This window comes from Bos javanicus, chromosome 14, assembly GCF_032452875.1.
Source record: "Bos javanicus breed banteng chromosome 14, ARS-OSU_banteng_1.0, whole genome shotgun sequence".
In the NCBI taxonomy this organism is placed as follows: Eukaryota; Metazoa; Chordata; class Mammalia; order Artiodactyla; family Bovidae; genus Bos; species Bos javanicus.
In genome coordinates this window covers 56,371,148-56,388,882 of record NC_083881.1, presented here as the reverse complement: position 1 = coordinate 56,388,882, position 17,735 = coordinate 56,371,148, and the positions used below count along the sequence as shown (strand labels likewise).

The following is a 17,735-nucleotide window of genomic DNA, read 5'->3' as shown; positions in this document are numbered from 1 at the left end:
ATGGTGGTATTAATTGTAAAGTACCATTAGTACATATCATAATTACAAGTTAAATAAAATTATATGGGCAGGACTGGAAATCCAAAAACTAAGAATTTTGGCTCTACCACTATAAACAGCTGAGCCATCTGTGCTTTAGCTTCCTCATTTATAGGATAAAGATACTATCAGAACCCACCTCAATTGTTGTATGAGTTAGATGACATAATATATGTAAAGATGATTACATCATCATCTGACACATAATACAAACTCAGAAAATATGAGTCATTACCAAAACAATAATGAGACTAGAAATGACGATACAGAGTACTATAGGCTGCCTTAACTATGAGGATTAAGACCACACCTAATTCAGACTCAGCCTATACTAAGATTCTTCCTTTGACGGCAATAACTAATTCAAATATACTGAAAAATATATAACAAACTCTTAAAACAGGTAAACTCTTAGAACAGGCAAATAGCAGAGACTGAATTTGCAAATTAAAATTGGAAACATAATGAAACCACTGGTTCTTATTATTGTTACAATTTATGTCCACAAAAAACTTGTATATGAATATTCATTATCTTTATTTGAAACAGACAAAACCCAGAACTAATCCAAATGTTTATTAATGAATGAACAGAAAAACTAGTATATTCCTAGAACGTAAAGAATCAAACTTCTGATACATACAACAACACAAACACATCTCAAAAACTTGCTAGCCAAAATACGCCAGGCACAAGCTTAAAAATATCATTCCTCTTAAAATGAAATTCTACAAGGCCACTCTAATAGGGATGGAAACCAATCAGCAGACGAACAAGAGATGAGGTATGATTGCAAATGGAAACAAGGGGTCTTTCTGGGGTAAAATATTCTTTATCTTGATTTGGTGCTGGCTGCACAGGTATGTGCATGTTAAAACTTACTGAAATTAAAAACCTGACACAAATATCATAAAACTATTGTTCAAATTACAAAGGAGAAGATGTTTGATCCTTACAAAGAAATCTAAGTACTAATATTTCACTGAAATTTAAGATGTCATCAATTTTAAGGTGTATTAATTATTTTAGGTCAATTTAGGACACATCCCAATTTTAGATGTTAAAATGGGATGAACGATGTATGAAATACACATCTTTTACAGTGACATTATCAAGCAGAGCACATCTGATCCAAATCTTCAGTCAAGATTCTAAAACTCAAAATAAATAAATACACTAAAAAAAAAATAAGAAAAGATTTTAAAATCCAACAACTCAAGGAAATGGGAACCCACTCCAGTGTTCTTGCCTGGAGAATCCCAGGGACGGGGGAGCCTGGTGAGCTGCCGTCTATGGGGTCGCACAGAGTCGGACACAACTGAAGTGACTTAGCAGCAGCAGCAACTCAACATTACTCAAATTTTCTTGAGTCAAGGAAAAGTACCTTTAAATTGAATGACAAGTACTGAAGAGTAGGAAATTTTAAATTCTAAGTGAATCACATACACAAATATGATCACCAACAGTCCCAGCATCTTAAAATTACTTTTATTTCAAATAGCTGTTGGATGAGGGGAGGGGTTATATTTCGAAGCCAGACCAAAGACCACAGTGAGGGCAAATTCTAACAAAATAATTAAAATACAGTGATAATAACTTTCAAAACAAAAAAATTTCCAAAATTTTTACCAAATTTGTTGCACCATTTCAATTTAAATTAATGAATTTCTTACAGTATTATTCAAAGAAGTTTCGCAGTCAATGAGGGTGCATTTAAGTACTAGTTGGTATTTTCTAAAAGCCACCAAATCTTTTAAAAATAAAAGTAGATTCTAGGGTCACACAGCTTTAATTTATACAACACTAACCTACAATAGGTCACTCAGAGAGTCAAATTCTAATCTCAGATCATAGTTACAATGGTTCTTTCATAGCTTATGTTTCCCTAACCATAGATTTAAAAGACTAATCAACTACTAGGAAAGAATTGAGAAATGAAAACAGGTCCTTTGCAAAAAAATAAAATTAAATAACCAATAAGCAAAAACACTTGATATTATTTATCCCAAATTTAATATAGGATTTTTATCTTTGCTATTAAGAAGATCTCAAATACACAGATTTTATAATTGTGCCTATCTATATCAAAAGTAAAATAAACCAGCTTAAAACTCAGCTTGGTTAGCCTTTATCAATATGCCAACATGAAATAACCAACTCCATGTAACTCAATTTTTCTGTGGCACAAGATGGGATAAAAAGTTTAAAGTGAATTGCACCTAATTTCTGAGTACTGTCCAATCACTGTATTTTGATTCTTAACATAAAACATTAATTTTGTATCTGGACCATGGTATTCAACCACTGGAATGTCATCTGAGTTCTATCATAAGATTTGCCAGGTGATGCAAAAGCTTAAGATCAATCCAGAATTTTTTAAAGACAGGAAACCAAGTGAGATCTTCATATTTTACAAAAGTAAATATAAAAACTCTGCAAACTTTTAAAGTATACACCATCTATCTGAGCCACCAGGGAGGCCCCATACATGAAGCACATGCAGAAATTTTCAGACTAAACCATACTACATAAACATAATAATACTATTAAAACTAAAATATGTAATACATGTTAGGATAAAAAGCTTTTTGTAGCAGTGCAGCAAGTTTTTTAATTCCCAAAAGGTTCATGCATACTACTCTGGCTCAAGTCCATGTCATTACAGTTGGCTCTTCATACCAACCTGCTTTCAAGGGTGGATATGCTAGAAGAGTTTCAATATCTGGATTTCCAGCAGGTACCTTAAGTTTCCATGTCTTAGCAAAATGGCACATTCACTCACTGAGCAGCAACAATAAATTTACTGTGCTAGAACTCTAACATGACACTAAATCTTCATTCTCAAAATTCACTCCCAGCATTAACAAATGATATGAATAACCAACTCTTTTCATGTACCTGTAATCATAGCAGGCTTCTGATTTTACAATCCTCTTCTAAGCTGTTTACATTTCCAAAGTAATCAACTTTTGCTCTCTTAAATCCTTCATAATATTAAAAGTAAAACTGATGGAATTTTCTGATAAGCCACTACAAATTTAGCATCATCCATTACCTTCAATGCACTTGCAAGCTAACCACAGCTAAACTGCAAATTAAGAATTCATTTACAAATAGGAGTAAAAGAAAAAAAATTTTTTTTTCTCCAAATCAAACTCAGAAATAAAGTGAAATCTATTTCTTTGAAAGGATGGTACTTTTAAAAAACAAAGTTGTCTAAGTATTTTTTTAAAGTATAAGATTTATTTAATAACACCAAACTCTTCCTTCCCTTACAAAAAAAGGAAAATTTAATTTCCTAGAAAACAACCAAAGATAGGAGCCATTGAATGTTTTCTTTGTGACATGTGGGGCTAAAAGAAAAAGGTACCAGAAAACAGAGACAGAAAGAAGGGACTGTTCCAAGGTTAGAACACAAAAAGTCCCTGTCTTAAGAGGTAATTTCCCAACTTCTAGGATTAACTAGAGTTATCAGAGATGTAAGCAGTTTCTTACTAAACCAAAGTAACGAATTATAATTTCTCAAATGAGAGGCTAGTTAAAACAAGAATTTTGGAGATTTTAGAAGGCATTTATTAATATAATTACCTAAACAGAAGACAGAATGAGAAAGAAATCTGTCAGTGTGAAGCCTGATTTTTCCTTTAGCTTCACACAACTCTCTTTACCTGACAAAAGCAATGAAACTAGAACTTGTCAGATAAGACAAAATTGCTATTATCTAGCAATACCATTTAAACTCATCTACTCCCTACAAAATGGGGAAAAAAAATTGAAATTTATGGTCTCATACCTGAGGGGGGGAAGTAAGTAGAAAAAGTTACTATTAAGGCATAAAATCTTTTTAAAATGTCATTAGAATTCCACAGCTGTTTAGAACAAGTTCAAGGAATACGTGCAGCATAAAACGTTGAACTAAAATTAACAATAATAGATTTACTCACTAAAAATTAAGTAATATGCCACCTACAATGTGCCATTCACTGTGCCGGGCAGTATTATTATAACAAATCTATTACATGATAGAACTCTACAAATGCTAAAATCATACATCTATATATAAAATGACAAATTAGTGGTTCCTACTTTTGGATTTCAAGGACAAGCTAAATCTCCCTCCAAACTTTGAGGCCCTGACATAAGGTTTCCTGTTTCTCTCTGGCTTTTGTTGAAAGTTTATTTTTTCTTTTGCCAATGATGGCTGAAAACTTAATGGACAGACCCAAATCTATAGACCTGTTTTGAAGAACCAAGGCAACCTACAAAAGAGAGGGAAAAGAAAAGATTACTTACCAACACTCTAAAGAAGTAAAGATATTCTGCTGCTCCAGAGTAATTTCCACATTCATACTGGAATTTTGCATACCTGTACAGTGTATCTAAATATTCCTGCCTGAACTACAAAAAGAAAAAAGCTTAGGTTATGCTTCTTAATTTTGAGTTTTAAGATTCAAACCATTTACTCTTTCAAATGTCCCCAGAGAGCAATTCTTTCAAAAATTGATCCCTCCCCCAGCCCAATATCAGAAAACCACATGACCCTTAAAATATATATTAGGAATTACTGAATTTCACATTCACAGCTCTGGCCTTGAGTTATGAATTGTAACATCTTCACTGTTGTGATACAAACTTGAACTATAGCTGAAGGTCTGACATGTGAATCCCTTAGCTGGTAAAGGAGCTTAGACAACTATCTAGCACATGCATCCCTGTTAAGATTTTCTGATTCTGTATAAATAATGTGTACAGTAAATTTCAGTTCTCTGCAAAAACTGGCCCCCAAATTACACCCATTTTTAGAGTTTATGATTCAAACCTAGTGAAAGAGAAGAAATATAAGAGAAAGGCTCCAAACTAGAACATTAACAAATATATCAAAACATTTTACATAGAAACTAGAAAAAGTAATCATGCACAGTAGTCAACATGCCTCCTGTTACAATAATTATGTGTTAAATAAAAGACAAAACTTGAATGCAAGCTAAATAATTAATTATATGCAAATGATTATACACACACTTTGAGTTAATGCAAGGGAAGGAGACTGGAAGATGATTATGTAAGCCTATAACAACATTCCTTTATCTGAGATTTATAAAGGTCTTGGTAACATCAAGGGCTACTACATTCCACAAGGTAGCCAAAGTGTTACTTATTGCTATTCTTCAAGGCATTTTAATTCATATTTAGTTCTGTTTTACCTGCTTGTCAGAAATACAAAAAGCTAACATGTTATCTAAAGGTAATTACAAGCGTATTATTTTCCAATCAAGACTAATTTTTAAAGCTCCAAAAACATACCTGGTCTTATGTCTAACACATTAATTGGGAAATTACATACTTTTCAAGCCATGAATCTAACTATTAAGCATTGTTCTTTATTATTTATTCAGCATTGTACCTTTCTTACAATATGACAACTAAACAGTTTTTTAAAAGACCACTTACACCATGCTTGTCTGCCAGGTAGTCAAACAGCATCCGACCATCCCTTAATAAAAAAATTTAAAAATTACTGTCTTTCACAGACCACAGAAAACAAGCATATTCAACTTCTACCTTATTACTCACATAAAGCCACACAATTACTTTAGTATTTAACACTAAAAATAAGACTTCCAGAAATAAACTGGAGAAGGAAATGGCAACCCACTCCAGTGGTCTTGCCTGGAGAATCCCAGGGACGGAGAGCCTGGTGGGCTGCCGTCTCTGGGGTCGCACAGAGTCGGACACAACTGAAGCGACTTAGCAGCAGCAGAAATAAACAGAACATTACATGTTTTGAACATAAGGAATAGGAACTCAAGGAAAACTAAAGTTTGAAATTTCACTTTTGAGATTTCTTAAGCCCTAATTAAAAATCATATGTTCTGATTCACCACATGATCTCAGTTTTTCAGGTAATAAAACCAGAACATTCTGACTATTCTTATAGTGACATCAGTGAGATCTATTTAGGTGGTAACCTACTGAAAATGCTATTTGCTCTCTTGAGGACACATTTCTAATTGATAATATATTAGAATAGAGAAGGAAATAAACAGACGATACAAACAAGCACAAATTAATCCTATAGATTAATTTTGCCCCCCTCCACAATGTTAGTATTTTTCATAAGAACAGTGATTTGGCAAATTTCGAAGACTAACAAAGCATGCTTAACTTACAGGCTATCTGTGCTACACATTCTATCAATATACAGTTCATACCAAAGGGTCAAAAAACCCAATTTAACTTTTCTAGAAGTAGCATAACTTGAGATGCTGGCAGCCTAGTAAAAAACAAATTAGTGACAAAGACACAAGGGACAAATGACAGGTGGCAGAGTTGCCCGCCTTTTGCCCATTTTCAAGACTGAAACCATTTCCTTATGTTTACTGCAAGAATGAATACTGTTGCATGTCTTTGGGAGCATAATTTTACTTGAAAGTTTAATGGGGAGGGGATATGAGCATATTATAATAATAAAAACATTTACAAAATTTTAACATAAAAAGATTTTTAAAAAACACCTCACTTAATACTTGCTGTAGACCACAGTGAAGAACTCTGTTACACACTTTATATTATAAAGTATATGGAGAAGGCAATGGCACCCCACTCCAGTACTCTTGCCTAGAAAATCCCATGGACAGAGGAGCCTGGTAGGCTGCAGTCCATGGGGTCGCTAAGAGTTGGGCACCACTGAGCGACTTCACTTTCACTTTTCATTTTCATGCATTTGAGAAGGAAACGGCAACCCACTCCAGTATTCTTGCCTGGAGAGTCCCAGGGACAGAGGAGCTTCGTGGGCTGCCGTCGGTGGGGTCGCACAGAGTCGGACACGGCTGAAGCGACTCAGCAGTAGCCGCAGCATAGTATGTACATGTATAGTATGTATGTATAGCAAGTACATTGTAGTACTTGCTGCTTTTATAAAAAGAAATATCTGGTAACACTTTCTCAAATCACAAATAAAAACTTAGAGCCAATCACTCTAAAAATTTGGTTCAATGATGTATCATAAGAACTCAAGGTGCAACATGGTAAAATCCTGAACTCCTCCTCAAGTGAATATATTGATAGAAAAGATTTTCCATGATGGTAATATTCAATTTTACTAGAGGACTTTATTTTTAAACATTTTTAATGACACAAAGGTCTTCACTTAGTAAAGTCAGAGTAAGGTAACATGCTTTCTTTGGAAACCAAACAATAAGTCTACTTCTAGCTAAGAGGAAGTCACGAATAAAAAATAACCTATCAGCTCTCTACCACCCTCCTCGGGCTGGGCATGGAAGGACAGGAGAGAATGATGCAATGTGATAAGAGAGCTCAGGATTTCCCGAACAGGTCCTCCCTAGGCACAGAGTTTCTCACCCACAGCACTACTGACATTTTGGGTTGGGTGATCCTTTTAGGGGGAAGGGAGGATAGTATCTGATGCACTGTAGGATGTACAGCTGCATTCCTGGCCTCTCTTTAGATACCAGCAGCATCTCTCTAGTTGTGACAACCGAAAATGTCTCCAGACATTCCCAGAAGTCCCTGGAAAGAGGGGTGGAGGTGCTCAGCATAATGACATTTGGATTAACTGGTCAAGAAGTTCTAAAAACATTTAGTATTATCAGTTATAATTAAGGACTTCTTGGTCCCTACACAATAAAGATAAAGCAAAGTAAACAAAGTCATATTTTAGACCATGAACTTTTAGACTGAGTTACTAGATAAAGCATGAATTAATGTTTGTATTAATCCAGAAAAGAGAATTTTAGAATTCAAATTAAGGAGAGGTTACCTGAAGGCAATAGAAATAAAAACAGAAATAAGCAAAGAGGACCTAGTCAAATTTATAAGCTTTTGTACAGCAAAAGAAACCATAAGCAAAATGAAAAGATAATCCACTGACTGGAAAATATATATACAAATGATACGACCAACAAAGGCTTAATTTCCCAAAATACAAACAGCTCATAAGGGAATTCCCTGGTGGTCCAGTGCTCAGGACTTCTCACTTCTACTGCAGGAGGAACAGGTTTGAACTCTGGTTGGGGAATTAAGATCCTACATGCCACCCAATGTGACAAAACCAAAAAAAAAAAAAATACAACAGCTCATATAACTCAACAACAACAAAGCAAGCAACCCAACTGAAAAAGGACATGAAGGTCTAAATAAACACTTCTCCAAAGAAGTCATACAGATGGCCAACAGGCATATGAAAATGTGCCCAACACTGCTAATTATTAGAGAAATGCAAATCAAAACTGCAATGAGGTACCATCTCACACCAGGGAGAATGGCCATTATTAAAAGTCTAACAATAAATGCTGGTGAGGTTGTGGACAAACGGAAACCCTCCTACACTGTTGGTGGGAATGCAAATTGGTGCAGCCTCTGTGGAAAACGGTATGGAGGCATCTCAAAAAACTAAAAACAGAGCTACCATATGATCCAGCAATCCCACTCCTGAGCACATATATAAACAAAACTGTAGTTCAAAAAGATACACGAACCCCTATGTTCATAAGAGCGCCATTCACAGTAACCGAGTTGTTATGAAAACAACGTAAAATGTCCAGTAACAGGTGAATGGATAAAGATGTACATATAAACAATGGAATACTACTCAGCCATAAAATGAATGAAATAACACCAATTGTAACAACATGATTGTACCTACATCATACTAAGTCAAAAACAGAAAGACAAACACCATATGACATCACTTGGATGTGGAATCTAAGCTATGACACAAATGAACTACAAAACAGAAATAAATTCACAGACGCAGAGGACAGACTTGTAGTTGCCTGGGCCAGGGCGGGGGGCGCGCAGGGGGAGAGGCGAGGATTAGCAGATGGAAGCTTTAAATATATCTAATGGATAACCACAAGGACCTACTGTGCAGTACAAGAACTATTTTCAATATCCCGTGAAAAAACCATGCTGGAGAACACAAAACCTATATACACGCAGAACTGAATTACTCTGTTGTACAGCAGAAATTAACACAACATTATATATCAATGCAACTTCAATAAAATACTTTTTTAAAAAAGAAAGAAGCTACCTGGTTGACTGCATTTGCCTTGTAGTTTCTGGATCTTCAAACATCTTCACAATTGGTTCAGTTTCTGCTTGAAGCTGTTTCAGCTGTGCAACAACAGTTGTTCTTTTTTCTCTCAAAGCTATTAAAAATGCAAAGGAGTACTACAATGTTAAATTATACTGCTAACTATGAGGATGTCTTGGACATTTTTCAATCTATCTAAATTGTACGCATATATATTTCTCCCCAACATATTCACATGCCAGGAGCCACCAAGTCAGTAACTCCCCTAGATTCAATTTGTTTCTTTCTAGCATCACAAAGTCTTCTTACTCTCAGAGCAAACTGAGGAATATACAGATACAGTCTGAAAGAAGCTGTTGAGGAACCAATTACCTAACTTTACATTTCAGAGACTTCATTCTCGGTGTTTTCATATTTGCTGTCACTGCATTCTCTCAGCAGACTATCCCAGTTTCTGAACACAGGCCCAAAAGGGTTTCCATACATTATTACTACAGGTTTTCAACTAGATTGAATGGAATTTAAATCCAATCAGTAACTTCTCTTTTCGCTATAAATCCAGTTCGGCAATCTCTCACAGACAATTCTATAGTTCCTTTTTACTGCACTATGAAGTCAGAGAAAACCTGCACGTAACCTACCCTGTTAGCATGTTTTAAAGTTTCAGAGAAATAATAAGTCTACTTTTTCACCACAAATTAAAATTTAAAGAGCTATGGTTCTTGCAGGAAATTTTAGAAGAAGTCAAAACAGTGATTATGTTTAAGATAATTTCTACATTATATATTAGAAAGTATATACTAGAAGAGTGTTTCTCACACACAGAGGGAATCTAGATCAAATGTTGAGAAATGTCTATTTAAATAGAGCAAATTGTTATTTCTCTACTGAAGAGTTCTTAAAATCTTTTAATATTACTTGCAGTGTTTTTTTTGTTTTTAAAGAATATCTACTGGAGAAGGAAATGGCAACCCACTCCAGTACTCTTGCCTGGAAAATCCCATGGACAGAGGAGCCTGGTAGGCTACCGTCCATCGGGTCTCGGAGAGTTGCACACGACGGAGCAACTTTACTTATTACTACAGAAAACAGGGATTTAGAAAATACTATACCACAGTAGTTCCCTAATTTGAGTGCTGGTCTTTGGCCAACTTTCTCTGGCTAAGTAAATCTGTGCACAAGAATTCGCATTTCTAACAAGCTCTCCCAGGTGAGCTGAAGATGGTACTTCTGGGGACCAAGCTTTTGAGGACCAGGGCTATTCTCAGATGCTTCAAGACAAACAGGAAATCTCTAAGGCACACACGATGCTAACTGAAAAAGTTAGCAAGCCAAAAAACCTGCAACACTCTCAGATAATTCTAAGGAAACAATCTGATTAGTAAGTACAACTCTGATGATGCATACTATGAACTGAAAACATTGATGACCATGTTTTAAAGTAGATTCACACCTTTTATGAAAGAAAATACTTTTTGAAGACCTGTAGCCTTTATATTTATTACCTTTCACTCAAACAACTTTTACATCATTCAAATAATTATTAAAACTTCAGCTAAAGTTCTTTTATAAATCACAAAATGTTTAATACACATGCCCTCAGCTCACATGTCAAACTTCAGATGTAATGAAAAAACTTACCATGAGGAATATCATCAGAATAAAGGTTTTTGTACACATCCATAGCAAAGTCTACCATGTTGGTATCACTAAGAAGATCCAATTTCCCTTGTAACAACTCCTTTTCATTATATATCTGCAAAAAAAAAAAAAAAAAAAACAACAACTTTCTAATGAATAAACTGAAGTTCCCTCAAAAAAAGTAGTTAATAGTAAAGATTAGTGTACCTGGGAACATATCCTAAACTACAATATTTTAGTAAAATATCATACACTATTAATTCATGCTCCTACAAGAAAGGCAAGCAATCAACTTACAGAGACAAAAGATTTTGTTTACCTAACAACTTTAAAATAAAGCAAAACCATTCTCACCAACTTCTGATCTTCTATGTGTCCCTACAAGTCACCTTTTAGCCTAGAAAAGAACAAGGCTATGGGTAAACAACCAACCATACCAACCCCACTGAGAAGCACATGGTATAGCTGACACCTTTCCACAATCAGGTAATTAGGAATCAACTCTTAAATGTTTCACCTTCTCAGTCACTCACATCCACAAGATGCCTACTCATTTCTCCTTGAGGTGGTCTCTCCTTTATATTCCACATACTTTTTCTCTAAATAGTTAAAATCCTTCATGCTTTCCATCCACACTCCTGAAACAAAACTAGCACCCATTCTGTCAATCGTGTCGTAACAGGTTTCGCTTTGGCAAAAAGTCCAATAAACATTCTGGGACCAAATAGATACATAAGCAAACTCACATAAACATGTCGTGTACTGAGCAACATGTAAGGATTTTACACGAGGGCACTCAGGAAGAGAGATGGTAATGTTAATTCAAAAACAATTTTTAATCAAGTACTCAAGATGATACCATTTCACCACAAGATTTTTGTACTAAATCTAGTTTTGCCATGCAAAGAAAAATGCAGATAATTTCTACAACATTTTACTATTCATGAAAAGACAAGACAAAGGTGGTCAAACGGTACAGCCACGAGATCAAACCTGAACCTTCCGAACTACACAGAACTCCCACAAAATAGTAAGAAAAAGACAATCCAATTGAAAATGGCTGTAAGATTTTAACAGGCACTCCACAATAGTATACCCAAATGGCCAATAAACACCGAGAAAGGTCCTCAACCTCATTAATTCCTTAATTAAAAGGAAATATAAATTAAAACCACACTAAAATCTAAAAAACTGACAATATCAGTGTTGGTATAGATGTAGAGAAACTGAACAATTTACTCTGCTGCCAGAACTACAACCTCTTTGGAAAACTGTTTTTATCTTCCAAAACTAAAATATTCTTTAACCTAGCAATTCTACTCCTAGGTACCCAAAATAAATGGGTGTATACATTCAAAGGACATTACCAAGACTGTTCCCAGAAACGTTATTTGTAACAGCCAAGTCTATCAACATGAGAATGAATCAACAGCAGTCTATTCATACAATGGATTAACATCCCAAATTCAAAATGAATGAACTACTACCACCCTAACTTAGATAAATCTCACAATGTGGAAAGAAGTCATACAAAGCAGTAGGTGCTGGTGAATGCTTAATTCCATGTATATAAAAATTTTAACAGCCAAACTAATCAAACTAGTGCTTACCTTTGGGAAGAGTGAGTAATGACTAAGAATGGTCAGAAGAAAGATTTTTAGGATGTTTGCAACATTTTATTTTTTGATCTGGATGGTGGTCACACATAAGTGTGCTTCCTTGGGAGGAAAAAAAGCATTTTATTTGCTCACTTTTCTGTATGTACGTTATACTTGGTAAGAAGTTGACTTATAAAACAAAACAACAACAAAGTTTCCTTTCAGTTTGCCCTATGGAAACTCTAACCTTAGGTGAATAGATCCTTTTCCTGGCATGCCACCTCTCCTCGTCACTTCATCAACAGCCTTTAATTCGTAACGTTTCTCCCAGCTGTAGATTCAAAGCATTGCTGCTCTGCCTCAGACCTCAATGGCCCCTTCTTAAATCTACACCCACTTACATCATTCTCTCTAAATTTTATCTTATAGGCACACTTTTTCTGTAAAGAAAAGATAGTAAACATTTTAAATTTTGTGAGCCAAAACGCAAAAATCAAGAATACTATATATAAGTACCATAAGAAAGAAAAGTTACAATTTTCTTTTTGAAATTAAAAAATATAAAACAGAATAAAATTTTTTGCAACACAGTTCTAATGAGAAGAATGGAATTCTTTCTAGACAGGAAAAATTTCACTCAACTGGTGTACAGTTAGTGTTCTATAGTTAAGAACAACTGCAAATGCTCATCTGTTAAATTTTTTTTTAAGCTCAGACCATACAAAACAGGCAGAGAGGGCTTTATTTGGTTCACATGCTACAGTCGGCCAATTCAGTCTGTCTACCTCTTGAAAACTACTTATTAATAAACTAAAAATCTTTCAACACCTCTTCCTGCTATCACTCTCTACAAATCCAACATCTACACTGATGATTCTTCAAATACTCAAGCCCTTAAAGCTTCTTTATCTTGCAAATTATAACTTTCATCCAGTACCTCATCTCTACATTTCTAACTTAAATTCATCACCTCTTCTACCACTGTTTCTGAAATGCTTGATCACCCTCAACACACCTTCTGTTCTAATTTTTACAGTTTTTGATGGTCACTTTCCACGTTAGTTTGGATAGTTTTGCTATTTTCAAGCTCTTCTCTTTAACGTGTGCTCAGTCATGTCTGAGTCTTTGTGGCCCCATGGACTGACAGCAGCCCACCAGGTTTTGGCTATTTTAAAGCTCTTCTCTGTACTAGTTATCATTTATTCCATTCATTTTCTCCAACCAAACAGAATTCAATGTCAATCACTAGCACTGGAAAAATTTATCTCTTTTCTATGTTCTGGCTAAGGTTAATTATAAAATATTTCAGAACTAGGCAATAATGTTATTCAATCAAATCTCTGCTTTTCTCAAATCAACAATTCTTTTTCATCAATCTTGAGATGGCATTTATCCACCACATTGTCTACGCTACTCAAATAACCTTCTATTGTTTCTCTCATTCCAAGAATGACCACTTATAAATGTAAGATTTCCAATCAAAGTTAGGCTCTTCACACTCACCAATCCTTGCACTTGTCTTTGGTCAGCTTCTTCAGTCACCATTTCCATGCTTGACCTCACTCCTCAAAACCCCAACTGAATGCCTCGCTCCCCTCTCATATAGGACAGCCTAGTCACGACTGAAGCGACTTAGCAGCAGCAGCAGCCTCCTTTGGAGGCTTTGGAGTAGCTACTCTGTACCAGAAGACTGAATTCTTTATACGCACTAGTTCATGAATTTTTCTAACTTACCCCATGAGGGTGGTAGTAGTAGGAACACTTGATGCATGAGAAAAGGTTTAGTCAAGATGGGAAAGACAGCTCCCAAGTGCACCACAGTGCTGACAGAGACAGGATCCTACAGAGACAGGATCCTAGTCCAGGTCTCAATTCATTCCCCAGGCTCTTAAAAATTATCTGGCCTTCTACTTCACTTGAGAATAAAGAACATCAAGCTTCAAATAAGTATTCACACATTTATTAAATAATCATGAAAAGCCTTTATATCAGATTCTCTTTACTGAGAACATAAGGGAGAAAACACAGTTCCTGCTCTCATGGAGCTTATATTCTCCAATATACTATAAATATACTTAATTAATACCCTCATCACCACTGAGTATCTATCCTAACCATCTAGCCTATAAAACTCAGACCCCCCTCCTCAAAATCCTTTTTGCCCACAGAATAGTACCTCTTCAATTTTGATAACACTCCGATTGTACTTCTCTGACATTTATTACTCTTGGACTTATAATTACAGACCTTTCTCCAACAAAGGGTAAGTTTTTTAGTGATGAGATTTTATCTTGGATTTCTCATAATTCCATGGTAATCCTATACTTTAGTTCAGTTCAGTTGCTCAGTCGTGTCCGACTCTGCAACCCCATGAATCACAGCACGCCAGGCCTCCCTGTCCATCACCAACTCCTGGAGTCCACTCAAACTCATGTCCATCGAGTCAGTGATGCCATCCAGCCATCTCATCCTCTGTCGTCCCCTTCCCCTCCTGCCCCCAATCCCTCCCAGCATCAGAGTCTTTTCCAATGAGTCAACTCTTCACATGAGGTGGCCAAAGTACCAGAGTTTCAGCTTTAGCATCATTCCTTCCGAAGAACACCCAGGGCTGATCTCCTTCAGAATGGACTGGTTGGATCTCCTTGCAGTCCAAGGGACTCTCAAGAGGCTTCTCCAACACCACAGTTCAAAAGCATCAATTCTTCGGCACTCATCTTTCTTCACAGTCCAACTCTCACATCCATACATGACCACTGGAAAAACCATAGCCTTAACTAGACAGACCTTTGTTGGCAAAGTAATGTCTCTGCTTTTGAATATTCTATCTAGGTTGGTCATAACTTTCCTTCCAAGGAGTAAGTGTCTTTTAATTTCATGGCTGCTGATAAATATTCCAGCATCTTCTGCCTCTCGAAGTATTACAGCCAAACTACCAATATTTTCTCCAAGAAAACATAGTTAGAGCTGTTATTTCCCACTGATTCTCAGCTCTCTTCAGTTTTGGTCCTCAATGAAAAACTAATTAACACTTATGTATTCCTCCCTGTCATCTGTCTGCCTTGAAAAACCAAAGTGTAAAGACCATTAAACAAGAAGTCTGGCTGGTTTACAAGAAGATATTTTTCTATTCCTTGATCTTTGATGAATCTTTCTCAATTATCCAAAAAAGACAACAGAAGGCCAACTAAACTGTTTTATTCAAGCTCTATAATATAGATTAAGTACATCCTATAAAAGAAAAACCAAGACAGAACCAAGTTTTATATGGCAAGACATTTTTGAACAGTATTGAAAATAAACTTGGCTGTTCTCTAATTTCAACAACTACAGAGTTGTCTGTAGGTTTTTAGAAAAGGTTCATACGAATTTGAGGGTTATACTTGTCCAATGCACCATGGGAAAATTTGAAAACTTATCAGAAGAATTTAATGTTTATTTGTAGGGCTTTTTAATTGTTTTGCTGTTCGGACACACAAAATCTACTCCCCAAATCTACAGTGCCCTAAGTAGACTCGCGTTTTACTCTGCTTCTGCAAACAGAACGCGTCTATTTTTTCTGGTCAATATTCTAATTCTTTCCTCACAGCAATATCGCTTTATTGTAACTACTAAAATACACCAATTTCCCAATAAACTTAAGTGTAACTAAGCCTAAGATTTTAAAACTTTTAGGGCTGAGATATGTTTTTAAATTAGGTCCAGAACCACATATTTTTTCAAGGTATCTTGAATAGCTAAATAAACATTAGCGACCAATTCCAATCACTCGAAGTCCGTACATCTATACGCTGAAAACCAACTTTCAAGATAAAAATTGCTGGTTTGTTATTTTTTGGGTCCCCCTTCCTATCGAATCAAACATGCGACGCTTCTAGAAGTGGCTATCTACAGAAACGCTAAACTCCTCGCAAAGAACTCATAACTTTACGGAAATTAAGGGACTAGATATTTAAGTGTAAGAAAATCATTCCAAACCATCCAGCAAAGAAAAGCACAGAGCCAAACCACCCTTCCTACAGTGCCCGGGAAAAAAATTAAATTTTTTGCTTTTAGAAGCCAGCTAGTCAAGCATTACTACAGCAGAGCCAGCCAATCGCCAACTTCCGAGAGGAATGACGCGGAAGTCCCTACGGCACCGGCACCTCAAGAAGTGGAGATCCCTTCCTTTCGCCCCTGAGTTCCCTTTCGCCCCTGAGTTTCGTATTGTCACCTTACCCCTGCTCACGGCAGAATTTCGCGTAGCTAATTAACAGGGCTGACACTAAACTACTAGCAAGTCCTTACAGCCCGTCTCAAGACCAAACTCACGGCCGCCTCCCACGCATCAGGCCTAAGGCTTCTGCCACTGCTTTTTGGCCTTACCTCGCATCCCAAGCACTCCCACGCCTTCCGCGCGCTCAAAAAACCCCTTACCTCTTTTACGGAGAGAAACTCAAGCAACGGAAAGACTAAATGCCGATCTAAAAAGTGCGCGATGCGAGTAGTCAAGTCGTACTCCGCCATCTTGCCAAGGAAAAGGAAAGCGTGCGCTAGCTAAAACTTTATTGATAGCGCCGACAAAGGAACAAACAGTCCTGAACTGCGCAAGTGCAGTGGCTAAACCAGTTAAAGAAAGGGGCGGGGTTCAAACGCGAGCGCTCAGAGAACAATAGCGCATGCGTGAGATCCTCCCGCCCTCCTCCCGCCATCCCTCCTGGCTACTGTGGGCGTGGGTGGAGAGGCAGGCGAAATTTCTTCAAGACAATAGATGTCTTGAAGTTGTTGTTTAGTCCCTCCGTCCTGTCCGACTCTTGCGACCCCATGGACTGCAGCCCACCAGGCTCCTCGGTCCATGGGATTTCCCAGGCAAGAGTACTGGAGTGGGTTGCCATACTACTGCAGGGTATCTTTCCAACCCAGGGATGGAACCCGCGTCTCCTACAAGTGTCGGCATTGGTGGCTGATCCTTTCTATTCAGGACTGTCATATGAATGTAATAATATAATACACGGCCTTGAGGGTTTGAAAGAGGGTGGGAGAACAAACATATACGCAGAGGGACCAGTTAGGGACTACTGAAATAACTCAAACACGATGACGGTGGCTTAGATCAGAGTGGTAGCACTTGAAAGAGTTGTGGACAGTAGTGAAATTCTGAATATTTACTGAATGCAGAACTAGCAAAATTTGCCAGTAGATTAGATGACAAGGGTCCAAGATAACTCTAAGGTCTTTCTAGACCTAGAGACCATTTGCTGAGGTAAGGAAGGATGTGATAGTTGCATATTTAAAGGAGAGAAATCAAGAGTTGGGCATACTATGCTTTGGATGTCTATTAGACATCTAAGTTGAAATACCGATTAGGCAGTGGTGCATATGAATCTGGAATTCAGGAGAAAGGTAAGAGCTGGAGATAGAAA

At 36.6% G+C, this 17,735-nt stretch overlaps 1 protein-coding gene across 1 annotated transcript in view; it reads right to left on the bottom strand.

Annotated features, from left to right (window-relative positions):
* EIF3E (eukaryotic translation initiation factor 3 subunit E) overlaps nt 1-16,912 on the bottom strand; it is a 47,967-nt gene extending 31,055 nt beyond the window's left edge. The window contains exons 1-5 of the mRNA XM_061439137.1: nt 16,750-16,912; nt 10,739-10,853; nt 9,095-9,212; nt 5,491-5,533; nt 4,333-4,437 (exon numbers count right to left, since the gene is read on the bottom strand). Coding sequence (XP_061295121.1) covers nt 4,333-4,437; nt 5,491-5,533; nt 9,095-9,212; nt 10,739-10,853; nt 16,750-16,839 — 471 coding nt within the window. The 5' untranslated portion in view covers nt 16,840-16,912. The remainder of the gene's footprint in view (nt 1-4,332; nt 4,438-5,490; nt 5,534-9,094; nt 9,213-10,738; nt 10,854-16,749) is intronic.
* Nucleotides 16,913-17,735: the final 823 nt, after the last annotated feature.